Here is a 16,358-nt window from a genome sequence, read left to right as displayed (position 1 = left end):
GACTTAAAAAATAAAATTAACTTATTTTTTTAAAAAAAATGAAAAATAAATTTACCTTTTCAATAGAGTGAGCGAGGTCTTAAATTTTAGGAATTTCATTTATATCATTACATATTTTATACACAAATTTATTAAAATTATTTATTTTTAATATTACAACTAAATAATAATAAGTAAGTTATTTCTTAAAAAATATTGATATAAATTAGTTTTTGAAAAATAAATATATATTTTTTTCATTTTATTTAGTGGTCAGATTAAATTGCAATTAAATTGAAAAAAAATTAATATGCAATATTAAATATTTATTAAGTTTATGAATATGATTATTATGAAATTACTTATACTAAATTTACAAGTACTTTTATGCGATATTATATTTTACACCCTTTTGAATACCATATTACTCATTTTTATAATGGATAGTTTAAATGTAAAATTAATAATGAATATATTGATCAGAACATTGGTGAAAAATAAGAGAGGAAAAAAATAAAATAAAAATATTTTGCATCTTTATTTATTTAAAAAAAAGGGAAATAACCAGAAAAAGAAAAATAAGCAAAGGAAAATGTTATGTGGGATCTTCAAGCAACTTTCTCTTCCAAATGGAGAGAAAGTGAATAGTAATTTAATGGAATCATATTTCTATTTTATAATAATAAATAGAAGGAGAAAAAAGATTGAGATAAGTGTGATATATATTTGAATAAATTTGAAATATTTTAAATTTTATTTTTTCAATTTTCAATTTTTGTTTTTTTTTTTGAAAAAAGACAAGGATTGATATAGCCAACTAAAGAATAACGTGGCATATATATATATTCTTCCAAAGATGTATACATGAGTTGGCTTTTTTATTTTATTTTATTATTGTTATTTTTTAATCTCCGGTGGAGCAGGCATAAACTCCATATCCAAAGAGGAAAATTACTAAAATGCCTTTTAAGTAGCATGTGCGAGATGGGCTGCATCAAAATGCAGGTACCAATAAATATCTTACGTATTTATATATGAAAGCAAAATTGATTTTTTTTTTTGTTAAAACTTATTTAAATGTTTTAAATTTATTATAATGATATAAGATGGAATATATTTTTAAAAAATGGCAATGAAAAGACTAATAGGATTCATACAAATCATCATAAGATGGACTAAATAACAGTCGACCGTATCGTTAAAAGAAAAAAAATAACAGCCAACCGTTCACATTTACTAAATAGAACCGAACAAAAGAATCATCAGCTCAACAATGCTGACGCTTATGGGCTATTTATTTTTCAATATTATAATATCTCTGAAAGATAATTTGAGTTTGTTTGTAAGATGCCAAATGAACTCGACATTTCTTAATTGTATATAAGGCGATTTGGCGTTTAAGAAGAGGTATGTATTACATGGTAGTGTGATGGAAGAGGGCGCTGGCAGAAGTAGAGAAGAGAGGAAATGGGCAATAACAAGAGATGGATTTGTGAAAGAAGTAAAGAAGACGAGCTGTATAGCAGCACCTATGGTGGCAGTTTCGGTGTTGCAGTATCTGCTCCAAGTTGTATCGGTGATAATGGTGGGACATCTTGGTGATCAGCTTGCCCTCTCCAGCGTCGCCATTGCTACTTCCCTCACCAATGTTGTCGGATTCAGCCTTCTAGTAAGTCTCTTTCCCCTGTCTATATTGAGACTATCTGTCGTCGCCTTTCAATCCGCAACCTCTTGTCCTTTGGTCTTTTATAGAAAGAAGGTCGCCTCTAACATCTATTGGTCCTAACAATATTATATCAGGATTTACTCTATATTCAAATAAGAAAAAAAAAATTAAAGTGGTCATATCCCTTTGATATCCTTTTTTTTTCTTTTTCTTATTTATAATTTGGATTTGAATTCTACCATGTTGATTGTGATAATGCTTGAAAAATTAAGCTCAATAACACTTAATTCACAGGTCTTGATCCTGGTAATTAATTTTCCAATTTGAGCTTCTGTTCTCTTTACGTAATTAACTGTTAAGCAGTCTGGAATGGCAGGTGCATTGGAAACCCTATGTGGCCAAGCCTATGGAGCTGAAGAACATCACAAGCTTGGAACCTACACTTATTCTGCAATCATCTCTCTGGTTATGATTTGTCCTCCAATATGCCTGCTCTGGATTTTTCTGGACAGATTACTTCCTCTCATAGGCCAAGACCCTTTAATCTCACGTGAAGCTTGCAAATACTCAATATGGCTAATCCCTGCACTGTTTGGAAGTGCAATCCTTAAGCCTTTAACTCGATTTCTTCAGACACAGTCTGTGATTCTTCCAATGCTTTTGAGCTCCCTTTTAATTCTATTTTTCCATTCAACTGCCTGTTGGACTTTTGTATATAAGCTAGGATTAGGATACAAGGGTACAGCTTTAGCCTTCGGTTTGTCGATTTGGCTAAACGTCTTTCTGCTTGGATTTTATGTGAAGTGCTCTTCTGCCTGTCAGAAAACTCGGACGCCAATTTCCAAAGATGCATTTCTTGGTATTGGAGAGATCTTCCGCTTGGGAGTCCCTTCTGCTGTAATGGTTTGGTAATTCCCCTTTCTTTATTTAAAAAAAAAAAATTGATCAAGAACATGATTTCTTTTTTCTGATTTAAACTTTGTCTGATGTGATTGTAGTCTTAAATGGTGGTCCATGGAGTTGCTAACTTTGCTTTCTGGTCTTTTACCAAATGCAAAATTGGAGACTTCTGTGCTTTCTATATGGTATGCCTCATATGTGCATTGCAGCGTATATGCGTTAACAGATTAGAAAATCTTAAACAGTCTGCTGCTTCTAATTCCATTTTTCTTTCACAGCCTCACAATTTCTACATTGCACTTCACCATACCATATGGATTTGGAGCTGCAGCAAGGTGTTCCTCTTAACCTTATCTTTTGCTGCATCCGATTGATCTTTCAGTAAATTAATTATGTCCATAATGTGTCTTTCACTCGAATAACCTTTGATGAAAAGACTCGTAATTAAGAATGAGAAACCGATAGGAAACTTGATCAAAGGAGGTTGAAAATATCCATTTACTATTTTTTGGCTGGGAAATCCCATTAATTACAAAAATAAAAACCATAATACTTTGTGTAGTACTCGAGTTTCAAATGAAGTAGGGGCTGGAAATCCTCATTCAGCTCGATTGGCTGTGGTGGTTGCTATGTGCGTTGCTGGAGCAGAGGCAGTGATTGTAAGCACAAGTCTCTTTTTCTGCCGCCATTTCCTAGGATATGCTTACAGCAATGACAAGCAGGTTGTGGATTATGTCTCAATCATGACACCACTCATTTGTCTCTCTGTTATTATGGACAGTTTGCAAGCTGTGCTTTCTGGTTAGTCCAAATGCCTACTCCATTGCCTTTTTAAATTGCAGTCAAATACCAGGATTAACAATGGTATTTGCTACCTCAAGTCCTTGCTTAAAAGCTGTCCATTGTTTTGCGATCAGGGGTGGCTAGAGGGTGCGGATGGCAGCACATAGGAGCTTATATCAATCTTGCTGCATTTTACCTGTGTGGACTTCCAGTGGGTGCTGTGCTTGGCTTTGTAGCTCACTTAAGAGGAAAGGGGCTTTGGATTGGAATAGTAGCTGGATCAATGGTGCAATCAGCTCTTCTTTCTCTTATTACTGCTTTCATAAATTGGGAAAAACAGGTTTCTCCTTCCTAATCTTCTTTCTTCTGATTTCTGCATTTATATTGTCTACTTTGGTCGGACGTTCGTTTTTTTTACCAACTGCATTATGAAAATTTGAAAAGCATATATTGCAGGTAAAGAGGGCAAGGGAGAGGATACTTCAGAGATCATCCATGGAGAACGACGAAAACTGAGAAATAATTTAAATTGTTGCTTTTTTGTCTGCTCGTTAGATGTGGAAAAAATGTTAATTTCAATTTATTTAGATATATTAAAACTACGATACTCAATAAAATACTTTCACTAAATTAGCCATCGAGCATCTAATGACAAGTTTTTTTTTTTCCCTTTTTCTTTTTTTTTTCTTTATTTGACATTGAAGAACCTTAAAATTATATCTGGGCAAGACATTGATTTATAAAGACAAGACTACCGATAACATTTATGACAACATTAGATTGAAAGAGTAAATTTGAGAGGTATTGAAGGAGTAAATATGAGATCTCTCAAATTTACTTAAATATATTTATCATCAGATTAAATATGTGAGTATTATGTTCTGGTGAAATACAAATGATTTATTTTTATGGTAATTTTTGTCCATATGAAATTTATATATAAATAGTAAATTTTTTTTTCATTTCCTTTTTTCTCCTAACTTGAAATTTACACATCTAAGAATTACGTCAGCTATATGGGCAGTACATGCATCTTTGATCTAAGTTCATGAAGACTGGAATCGGCTACTAGGATCCTTCAATTTCGATTTAGTTCTAATTTACTAAATTTTTAATAATTGAATTACTATTTCAAAAAAGTTTCAGTTTTTAATTAGCTAAAAGAGGAATCGATTGAACCAATTGATTAAATTCTCATTACTATTAATTTGATTACAATACAATTTTAATACCAAATTAAAAAAATTCTATCTTATTATAATTTGAATAAACATCAAATATAAGCTCTAAAATCTTAGTCTGGCAAAAGAAAGTGAATTTAATGAGATGAATTAACAAATAGCAAAAGAATTTTTTAGTTTAAATTCACTGGAAACTGCCATGAGATTATCCAACAATAATCTACAAGTCTATTATTCTCTTCAGATAAGTACATACAATCAACTGGCACTACATTTCTCTAAGTTTGTGACATTAATTGAGAAACACAGCTAAAGAAACATACTATAGTAACAAGTATACATATAAAGAGGGGACACAACACTACATATATATACAAAGCAAAGGGTCTTATCTCAAATGTATATTAGCTAGTAAGGCGGCGGATGGTGATTATGAGGCGGAGGAGGTCCTGCTGCTGGTGGTGGTGGTGGATAAGCAAATGGAGGAGGCGGAGGATGTGGATCGAACAGTGGAGGTGGTGCAAAAGGGTGTGGAGGTGGAGGAGCAAAAGGGTCTGGTGGTGGTGGTGGATGATACAGATGTGGTGGCGGTGCAAAAGGATCAGGTGGAGTTGGAGGTGGAGGGTGTGCAAAAGGTGGGGGTGGCATTGGAGAACCTGGTGGAGGAGGACCAGGTGGGGTTGGATTCCTCCGATGCGTCATTGGGCTAGCTTGAGATGAGATTGCTCTGTGATGAAATGGATTTGGACATCCTTAAAAAGGACGGGAAAGAAACAGGGGTAGTTCATTGGACTAGTAGTTGTAAGAACAGTGGTTGAGATCATGGTATAATTGTCACTCAAACTGTGGTCCAAACTTGAAAGCCAAAGCCAAAGCCAAAGCCACCACATCGACACGTGTAATGATGATTCAACTTCCCTCGTCAAAACAAAATTCTGTAATTAGCGCAAATTCCATTAATTATCATTAAAAATGAGTTGATATGGAGTTACAGAAGTGTCCGGATTCTTCTCCATGCTACTAGATTTTAAATATGTATGGTCCTAATACCACAACACATGTCTTGTTAACTATGGGCCAGCCATAGACTATTGGATAATAACCCTCAACATTAACATTATTATAATTTTATTATAATATAAAATAAATTATTTATTAAAATATATTATTATATGTAATAAAAAAATTAATTTTTTAAAAATATAATAATATATCTCATATGTTAAGATTAAATTATTTTGTATTGAAATGATGCATTTAAACTAAACAATTTCATAATCTTTCAATCTAAATGTAATCCTAACTAATAAGAAAGAGACTTATACCATTATGATCAATTGAATTATGCCTATTATATTAATAATAAAGAGCATTGAAAATGAAAATTTTAAATTAGAAATAATAAGAAAAACCAACTAGGCTAAATATGATAAATAAAAATATATTAGAAGGGAAACAAAAATAAATGAAGATATGGAGAAGCAAAAAGAAGAGTATCAAATTCTGGCATAAATGAAAGAATAACCAGCCGCTGGATACATGCATTAATTGGGATTAGACATGTCATGCAACTTCCGCTTTCTCTATCCATTTGTTGATTTTTGACTGCTTTCAAAATTCCCTACTCTTCAAAAAGCACCATTGCTAAAGACAAGGATATTATTAATTCTTCCACTTTTTTTAGCAATAATCCTTTTGAACATTGAGTTATTTTCGTTAACTCTTTTCATTTCATAAATTATATAAATTTATTTTCTTCTTTTATTTATATCATAGTAAGTAAAAAAAAAATGATGAGAAGCTGAAATTGAAGTGAAGTGGTGTATAAAATAAGATTCTAAATTAGGAAGATAGATTTATAGAAGGAATCATATATAGATGATTTCATGAATTCTCCACTTACTCATCACAATTCCATACGGCTCAATAATTAAATTTGATGTGATTTTGGTTCGTTATCTCTTGAATATACCACTTACTTTTAATTAACTACATTAATACTGGCTAGTCAACGTTGCCCATTGGAACTTCTCTCATAAAATAAATATAAAAAATTTTATAGTGGGAACTCTGCTATAAAAAAAAAGAAATATATTTCATAAAGTATTTTTGTTATGATATTAGAATTAAATAGCTATTGGAGTTTTCTATTTAAAAAACGAAGAACTATATGTACCATGATATTTAAGAAAAAAATATAAAATATGGATTTTGTGTAAAGAAAAAAAAGTAAAACTAAAATAGTTTTATCTATTTTCAAAAAGAAAGATATATATGAGATTTATTATAATTGATTGATAATATTTTATGATAAAGTATTTATAGATATAATATGGTTAAACTTTTTAGCACAAGTTCATTAACATGCAAGGATGGCTGCACCATTGCTTCCACAACGTAAATCTCATAGGGAAAATATCAAACACCTTTCCATCAAAATCATCTCTCTCAATTGGAATGGATTGACACAATAAGAAAATCATGTAATTACACAAAATTCACTTGTTGAATCACTGTATACAAAACAACATTGCACTAAAGCTACAAGTTCAACAACTCAATCAAACAATATAAAAGATAACCAAAATATCAGATCCCTAGTTAATTTAATTATGAATTGAGCATATCAGTGGGAGCAGTTGTCTGTGAGGATGATTGATGATCCATCTTCAAAACAAGTTCTCCTCTTCTTAAGAATCCCAGCTGCTTTCTGGTATTTATGACTACCACATCAGACCTGCAAATATGAAGCTAATGATGCTACAATAAGTAGTGGAAAGAAAATTATGCATAAAATTGGAATATTAAAAATGAAGAGAGGGGCTGAAAAGGTGATGGCAGAAGAGTAGAGAGCGCAAAGGATTGAGATGCATACTTTATGCATTTCATCATCATCTGTGCCCTCTATCTTCTGTCAACAACATCACCACTGCCTCCTCACATATAAATCATAATAAACATCAAGACAGAGAGAGAGAGGCTAGCTATGGAACTTCCAAAATCAGCAGTACAAAGATTTGAACTTTGTTGATCAGGGAAGACTCAAGAGTAGAATGGGAGAGATTTGAACCTTGTGTGGGAGTTTTGAAGGTTTATTGATGAGAAAATGGATTCCCAAACATCTCTATTTATAGGAGGAAACCTGTCCTGTTCCCCTACTCTTCTACCTTTCCATGACATCCTTGATGACAAAAAAAAAAAAAAAAAAAAAAAAAAAAAAAACTTAAATTAATCATCACTTACATTATATTATATGTAATTACAGTGAGAATTATATAAAATTTATTATGATTATAAATAATAATAAAACCGTTATATATATAATAGTTATATAATAAATTTTTGAGTTGTCGTTAAATAATTAATTTAATTATCAAATTTGTAATATAATAAATATCTCCAAGGGTATAAGGAATAATTTCTCCATATATTCTAAATTTGGTTCTCCACCCCTTTCTTAAAAAATTGTAGAATATATTTGAATAATAATAATACTTAAAAGAAGATTTATATTTCTTAAATAAGAAAATAATATTATTAGTATATAAAAACCAAGAAAACTTGGGAACAATTCCAACAAAAGTTAATAAAATTGAACCACATAACTAGAAGGAAACACTGGAAGATGGGCAAGTACTGCAGAACACTGACAATAAAATTGAAGGCAAAAACCAAAAACCAAAGCCAAAACAAAAACTCCCCATACTTAGACTTCGTCCATATACAGTTGCCTCATCTTCTAAATGTAATAATTTCTAGATGATGGAGGAATGCTTTTTTTTTTTCTAAGTGCTCAGATAATAATGTCATGCATATATGGTCTTCATCCAAAAATAATACCTGCCTTATCCATATGGTATGAGAGGAATTAGGCATTATGCATGCAAGTTGGCGAGAAGCTTGGAGAAGAAAGCAGAGTTGTGGACAATCCCCCATCGCCAGCTATCTAATTCCTTTACTATTATAAATTATCTTTCCCTATTCCTGGTGACCATTTTCTTTCAACAACATGCATGGGACGGTGAGGCCTCATCTTCCACCTGGCTTTGCCCCTTTGCTTCTCCATCATTCCTTCTTTCTTTTCTTTTCCTTTTTCAATGTTGAATAGGAAGGGAATTTTTTTTTCCTTCTTTCTTTTTTTGGAAAGACCTGCTAATTGATGATTGATACCACAAGTCCATTCTGATCCACAAGTTATATATATTAAGGAAAAACTTATATCTAACTATTTAATAAAATATGTAACTATTTAATAAAAATATATCTAAAAATATGTACCTATTTAATAAAATAATTTAAGAATATAGAAAATTATAATAATTGAGTGTGTATATTTTAATAAATAATTTGGTTTTTCAATAATTGCAAAATTATTTCAAAAATTACTTATTACTCATAATGATTAAATTAATTTTTATCATATAAAATTAAATTTGAATAGTTATCATTTTATGGTTAATTAATTTTAATATGAAACTAAAAAATTATTGCCAAGACAAACATGGACGGATAAAAAAACGCTTTGAACTATAGTTTTTATAATCAGCTGTTGTTAGGTTTTCGATAGGATTTTATAATGCTTTTTCTGTAATTAAAATTTGAGAAATATTATTAGAATGAAGATTTATTTTCTAGATAGGTAATTTTTAAATAAATTAATATTAAAATTTTATTTGTTTGAAAAAAATAATTTATAATTAAAAAATATTTTTTTCAAAAAAACTTTATTTTCCATTGCTTGACTGTAATATGAAAAAGTAATTAAAAGATATTAATATTTTTTTTAAAATAAAATTATTATTGTATTAATAAAATTCTATCAAGTAAAGAGAGATATTATCGCAAACAGAGAGACAATTATATCTGATAGATTCTTTAACCAAAATATGAGCAGTTAGAGTAGTATTACGATAAATCCATTTAATAGAAATATCAATTCTAGAGTCTAACCAATATTTACAATCATTCAAAATCAAACTCCTTCATAAGATAAATCGACAAAAATGCTCCTTAAGTATCTGTCTAAACCCTTGCTGTAATACCCGGCGTGAGTCCGGTGTCGGCATTCCTGTTTACCAGTGGAATCCAGGATGTCGAAGTAGGTTTTATGGTCTTAAGTGCTGTGTTTGATGAGATGTTTTAGGCTAAGGGAAGTGAGTGTTTGAGTTGAAATGACCTAAGGCAGGTGAGCCAAGTTCGGCCGCCGAAAGTAAGTTCGGCCGCCGAAAGTGTTTGGCTTCCGAAGGGAAGTTCGGCCTCCGAAGGTTGCATGGTCTTGCCTGTGATTGGGCAGCCGACGATGAGTTGGCTAGTGAGCTGAGTCATGTTTGTTTTGACAAGTGTTGGCCTCAGATTCTTGCCATGGAATGACCACGTCTCTGATGACTCATCTGTACATGTTTTTGGTTGTTCTCACAGCAGTTTGAGGTGCTTGCAAAGGTATTGGGAGTTGAGAGAGAATCAAACGTGAGTTTGAGAGAGTTTGAGAGTGTGAGAGGAGGTGATCCGTTTTCCCTTGTTCAGAGTGTGTAGTTTTTTACTACAGGAGGTAAGTGATGTTCTTGAATATGTTTTCTGAAGGTTTTAGGGGGATTGGAGGAAGGAGATGCATGCTTAGGTTTTTAATGGTGTTTTTGATGTTTTATGCATGTATACATGTGTATATGTTATGTTTGTTTTGTTGTTTGGGGTTATTAGCTAGTCTTGGACCCCTGTGATCATATACCTGAGTATATGTATGTTGAGGAGGTGAAGTTTGCATGGTTTGAGAAGTTGAAGGAAAGAAGGAGATGGTTTGTCGTTGAAACTGAGTTCTGGAGGAACTCAGGTTCGGCAGCCGAAAGTCCATTCGGCCGCCGAACCTCTTGCATGGTGGCTTAGGCTGCCATAGCTTGCCCCCGTGAGTTGTGCATGTTCGGCTCTGTTTGGGGGATTCGGCCGCCGAAGGTGCCGCCGAAGGTTAGAGACTTTCGTCTCTGGAGTATGTTTTGGCCCCCGAAACTTGCCCCCGAAAGGGTTCGGCCGCCGAAGCTTGAGATTCGGCCGCCGAAGGTGCTTGAGTTTCGTCTCTGGAGAGGACATTCGGCCGCCGAACCTGCCGCCGAAAGTGTTCTGTCCAGCTTTTCTTTTGCATGCTTTGCATGGCTAGTTAAGTGAGTTTCAGGGAGTTCTTGGGGAGTTTAATAGAAGTATTGATAAGTTAGTTTGGTCCCTCATTTGAGTCCATCTGTATAGGTACAGACCAGAGGAACCAGAGAGAGCAGCAGTGAGTACTGCTCCAGAGATTCAGAACCTGCAGAGTCAGTCAGTCCAGAGCCAGAGGTGAGTGGAACTAAACTTATGACTTTTAATTGAATCACAAACTGCTTTTAGCATATCTCATGCATCATGTTTATGCTATAGGTTGATTGCATTAGTCTTCACGAATATGTTGCATTGCATTGTTATTTGATGATGTGAGTAAATGCTGAATGATCCAATAGTCACAGACAGGAAGACCAGGAGCCTTTGACTACGCCCTGGCACGTATAGCAAAGACCAGGAGCCTTTGACTACGCCCTGGCAGGTATATAGCAAAGTCCAGGAGCCTTTGACTACGCCCTGGCAATGGTAAGTTTACAGGTGTTATATACACATATACATATATGACAGGAAGACCAGGTGCTCGATTCTACGCCCTGGCACAGAGTTACTGGGACTATGTGGTGACAGGTTTACTCTTGATGTGGCTTGTCTGTGTTATGGCGCATTCCATGAGATCATATTTTATTAAGATGTTTTCCTGTTCTACTCACTGGGCTATAGAGCTCATCCCACTCCCTTAACCCCAGTTTTGCAGGTTCAGTGTACAGTGTACAGGGACAGTCCAGCAGAGTACAGGAAGAGTAAAGAGATCTGTAATAGCTTAGAGTGGACATGTAATATTAAAGAGATGTAATAGTTGTTGCTTGACCTAGTGATGTATATGTTTTGTACATGATCTGTATCTGTATATATGTTTTTCTGTATGTGAAAACCAGGCTTAACAGGTATGAGTTAACCCATCTAGAGCAAGCTCTAGTCAGGGATACAGAGTACAGAGTACAGGAGTACAGAGTACAGAGATAGTGCATGCACAGGTTAAGCCTTGGTTCAGAAAAGAGTTTTATTTTCACTGAAAATATATGATCATGTATGAGGTTACAGGTACACAGAGAGTATAGCAGGCTTGCTACGGGTTCTGGCGGCCTTAAGCCGACCTGAATCCTAGCGCCGGTGACGGTCCTTTTTGGGGTCGTTACAGATTGGTATCAAAGCCCTAGGTTCACATGATCGGACCTATAGAGACAGTGTTGGGCTCAGACAGGTGGTCAAGCACAATAGGAAATCATGTCCACTAGGATAGGGTCTTGAGTCCTATCTGCTATGATATGCCATGAGTATTGTATGTGTATGATTGTTATGTGATATGTGATAGTTATGTGCTAAGTGGTATGTTATATGTTGTGTTTCCAGAGTAAAGATGCGAGGAACTCGTCGATCAGCTCGATTGACTGGAGTCCCACCAGAGAGTGAGAGACCAGCTGCTCGTCCTCCTGCATTGCCAAGGGCAAGGTCTCAGAGATCTAGCAGGGAAGGTACGTCGATAGACCCTAGAAGGTCTGTAGACGAGAGCAGAAGAGGAACAGTGAGGGGAGGAAGATCAGAGGAGAGAAGGGAAGCTATGGAGATTGATCAGTCTAGAGATGATAGCATGGGTATAGGCAGTTTTGAGGAAGGTATGGGAGAATCTTTGGGAGGTGTTCAGGCCTCAGGTTATGGCTATCCATCCTTGTTTCAGGAGCCAGAGTATCCGATGGAGGGTATGTCGGAATACTCTCGTTTTGACCCATATCCTACATACATGCCATATATGCCATATCCTCACTACTATCCCCCATATCCGAGGTATCCATCTTCCCCTATACATCCAAGTGCAGCACACCTAGAGCCAAATGAACCAAATGAACCAGTACTACCACCAGAACCAGTAGCCCCTGTTGGTGATAGACATGAACCTAGCTCATCTGGAGGTAAAGTTCAAATGACGGAGTATTTGAAATTGGATGCTCCTAAATACAATACGGGAGATGATCCATTTGATTACCTCAGAGCAGTTAGGATGATTACCAGTGAATTGGGAGCAGATGATAGGAGAGCCATTGAGATGGCAGGTTTCACAATAAAATGCAGGAAAGCCAGAGAATGGTTTAAGAATTATGTGGAGCCTAGAATGGACAGCATGTCATGGGGAGAGTTCGCTAATGAGTTTGCAGGGTGGGCTTTTCCTGATAGTTCGAGGGAGATGAAGATAATTGAGTTTGAACAGTTGAGACAAACAGATGAGATGACTGTGGATGAATTTACAGATAAGTTTCTGGATCTGCTTCAGTACGTGGGTCAAGCCTATGATACTGATCAGAAGAAGGCAAGGAGATATACCATGAGACTTCATCCCAGGTATTCTTCTTTGATCCTTCCAGCAGAAAAGGAGAATTTTCACTCTATTATAGATGCAGCCAGGAAAATGGAAGCTAGTGCCAATATTCAGAAACAGTCAAAGGCACAGGCTTCGGGTTCTAAGGCCCCCAGTTCAGGTTCTACAGGCAGTAAAAGATGGGATAGAGCGAGAGGAACAAGGAAAGGGTTCTGGAATAAAGTCAAGTCAGGTCTGGGAATAGGTAGTGGCTCAAGCTCTGGCACAGCTCCAGTCTGCAGACGATGCGGAAAACCACATGGAGGAGTTTGTCGGTTGGGATCTACAGCTTGTTTTCGATGTGGACAGGAAGGGCATATTGCTCGAGATTGTCCGCAGATGACCTTTGTACCATCCCAGCAGATGAGTTCAGGCAGTGTGGTTCAGCCAGTTGTACGGCCAGCAGCTCCAGTCATGCCTCAGACTAGTGGCAGAGGCAGAGGTAGAGGGGTAGCCTCTACTTCAGCAGCAGGTTCCCGAGGTGGAAATCCGGTAGCCCCAGCACGGCTTTTCACGGTGACACAGGAGGAGGCTAACACGTCGAACACAGTGGTGTCAGGTAATCTCATCATTGGGTGTTCAGATGTGTATGCTTTGATGGACCCCGGTGCTTCTCATTCCTTTATTGCTTCGAGAGCCATAGAGCGGTTGGGTTTGATCAGTTCTGAGTTAGAGTATCCTCTCTGGGTCAGTGGACCTAGATGTGACCCATCAGTGGCAGCGTTAGTCTGTCGTTTCAGTCCAGTATTCATAGAGGGTAGATGCCTTCCAGCTGACCTTGTGGTTCTAGATTTGACAGATTTTGATGTCATTCTAGGGATGGATTGGCTATCTGCATATGGTGCTACATTGGACTGTCGAGAAAAGCTAGTGAGTCTCAGAGACCAGGATGGGTCAGAGTGTGTCTTCAGAGGAGACAGGAGAGGTACACTCAGAGGTATGATTTCAGCCCTTCAGGCTCGTCGTTTGCTTAGGAGGGGTTGTCAGGGGTTTCTAGCTCATGTGAGAGAGCTAGACAGTCAGGTTAGGGAACCAGCCACAGTACCAGTAGTCCGAGAGTTTCTCGATGTGTTCCCAGACGATTTGCCAGGACTACCACCTGATAGGGAAATAGGGTTTGAAATTGAATTACTGCCAGGTACTAGACCTATCTCTATTCCTCCCTACAGGATGGCGCCAGCTGAGTTAACAGAGTTGAAAGAACAGTTGCAGGACTTGGTAGATAAGGGTTTCATCCGCCCTAGTACCTCACCTTGGGGTGCTCCAGTGCTCTTTGTCAGAAAGAAGGATGGATCCCTCAGACTTTGTATCGACTACAGACAGTTGAACAAGGTCACTATCAAGAATAGGTATCCCTTACCTCGGATTGATGATCTATTTGACCAGCTAGCTGGAGCAGGTTGTTTCTCGAAAATAGATCTGAGATCTGGGTATCATCAGTTGAGAGTCAGAGAGGCAGATGTGCCTAAGACAGCTTTCCGGACCAGATATGGGCATTATGAGTTCTTAGTGATGCCGTTCGGGTTGACTAACGCCCCTGCAGCATTTATGGATCTCATGAACAGGGTATTCAGTGAGTTTCTGGATCACTTTGTCATTGTGTTTATCGATGATATCTTAGTGTATTCCAGAAATGCAGAGGAGCATGCCCAGCATCTGAGGATTGTTTTGCAGACACTGAGAGAGCATGGTTTATATGCCAAGTTCTCGAAGTGTGAGTTTTGGTTGCGGAGCATTGCCTTCTTGGGACATGTGGTATCAGCAGAGGGTATTGAGGTAGACCCCAAGAAGATCGAGGCTGTAGCTAACTGGCCCAGACCCATGACAGTGACTGAGATTAAAAGTTTTCTGGGACTGGCAGGTTACTACAGGAGGTTCGTTCAGAACTTCTCAAAGATAGCAGCTCCTATGACCAAATTGACTCAGAAGAACCAGAAGTTTATCTGGTCAGACCAGTGTGAAGAGAGCTTTGAGGAGCTCAAGAGGAGATTGACCACAGCACCAGTGTTAGCTCTGCCTGTGAGTAATAAGGATTTCACAGTGTTCTGTGATGCATCTCGAGTGGGATTGGGTTGTGTATTGATGCAGAGTGATAGAGTAATCGCTTATGCTTCTAGACAGTTGAAGAAGCACGAGTTGAATTACCCTACCCATGACCTAGAGATGGCAGCAGTTATCTTTGCACTTAAGATGTGGCGGCATTACCTCTACGGGGTTAAATGCGAGATTTTCACTGATCACAAGAGTTTACAGTACATCTTAAGTCAGAGAGAGCTGAATTTGCGGCAGAGAAGATGGGTCGAATTGCTCAGTGATTATGATTGTAAGATCCAGTATCACCCGGGTAAGGCGAATGTTGTCGCAGACGCCCTAAGCCGGAAGTCACTAGGCAGTTTATCCCATATAGCAGTAGAGCGGAGACCAGTTGTGATGGAACTTTATAAGCTCTTTGCCGAGGGATTACAGCTAGAGTTGTCTGGTACAGGTGCGTTGATAGCACAGATGAGAGTGACACCTGTGTTTCTGGAGCAGATAGCTCAGAGACAGCATGAGGACCCTGAATTGCTGAAAATTGCCAGGACTGTTCAGTCAGGCAACAGTGCAGAGTTCAGATTTGACAGTAAAGGGATCCTTCGTTATGGGAGTCGACTTTGTGTACCCGATCGTGGCAGTGTGAAGGAAGACATTATGAGGGAAGCTCATAATGCGAGGTATAGTGTTCACCCAGGAGCCACCAAGATGTATCAGGATCTGAAAAGGGTCTATTGGTGGCCAGCCATGAAGAAAGAAGTGGCACGGTTCGTGACAGCCTGTGAGGTTTGTCAGAGGGTGAAATTAGAACATCAGAAACCTGCCGGTATGCTTAACCCATTACCGATTCCAGAGTGGAAATGGGAGAACATAGCCATGGATTTTGTAGTGGGTTTACCAGTAACGTTCAACAGGATAGACTCGATATGGGTGATTGTGGACAGACTCACGAAATCTGCTCATTTTCTTCCAGTACGGAGTAACTATTCTGTGGATAAGTTGGCACAGGTCTATCTGGATGAGATAGTGAGGTTACATGGAGTTCCAGTGTCTATAATTTCAGACAGAGGACCTCAGTTTACTTCTCGCTTTTGGCGGAGTCTGCAAAGTGCGATGGGCACGAGATTGGATTTTAGTACTGCTTTCCACCCACAGACTGATGGACAGTCAGAAAGGACCATCCAGACCATAGAGGATATGCTTCGCCTATGTGTGTTAGACTTTGGCGGTTCTTGGAGGCAGCATCTACCTTTGGTGGAGTTTGCTTACAATAACAGTCATCATGCTAGCATTGGAATGGCTCCTTATGAAGCCTTATATGGGA

The 16,358-nt window shown here is 37.1% G+C and overlaps 1 protein-coding gene across 1 annotated transcript; it reads left to right on the top strand.

The window, feature by feature from the left end:
• The first annotated feature begins 1,408 nt into the window (after positions 1 to 1,408).
• Positions 1,409 to 3,998, top strand: LOC110608701 (protein DETOXIFICATION 14). Its single transcript, XM_043953611.1, has 7 exons — positions 1,409 to 1,648; positions 2,009 to 2,553; positions 2,644 to 2,730; positions 2,824 to 2,880; positions 3,108 to 3,346; positions 3,463 to 3,668; positions 3,785 to 3,998. Exons 1-7 carry the CDS (start codon positions 1,409 to 1,411, stop codon positions 3,842 to 3,844), a joined length of 1,434 nt encoding a protein of 477 aa, XP_043809546.1. The 3' UTR covers positions 3,845 to 3,998.
• Positions 3,999 to 16,358: the final 12,360 nt, after the last annotated feature.

Source organism: Manihot esculenta, chromosome 2 (assembly GCF_001659605.2).
Source record: "Manihot esculenta cultivar AM560-2 chromosome 2, M.esculenta_v8, whole genome shotgun sequence".
Taxonomy (NCBI): Eukaryota; Viridiplantae; Streptophyta; class Magnoliopsida; order Malpighiales; family Euphorbiaceae; genus Manihot; species Manihot esculenta.
This window is presented reverse-complemented; position numbering and strand designations above follow the sequence as displayed.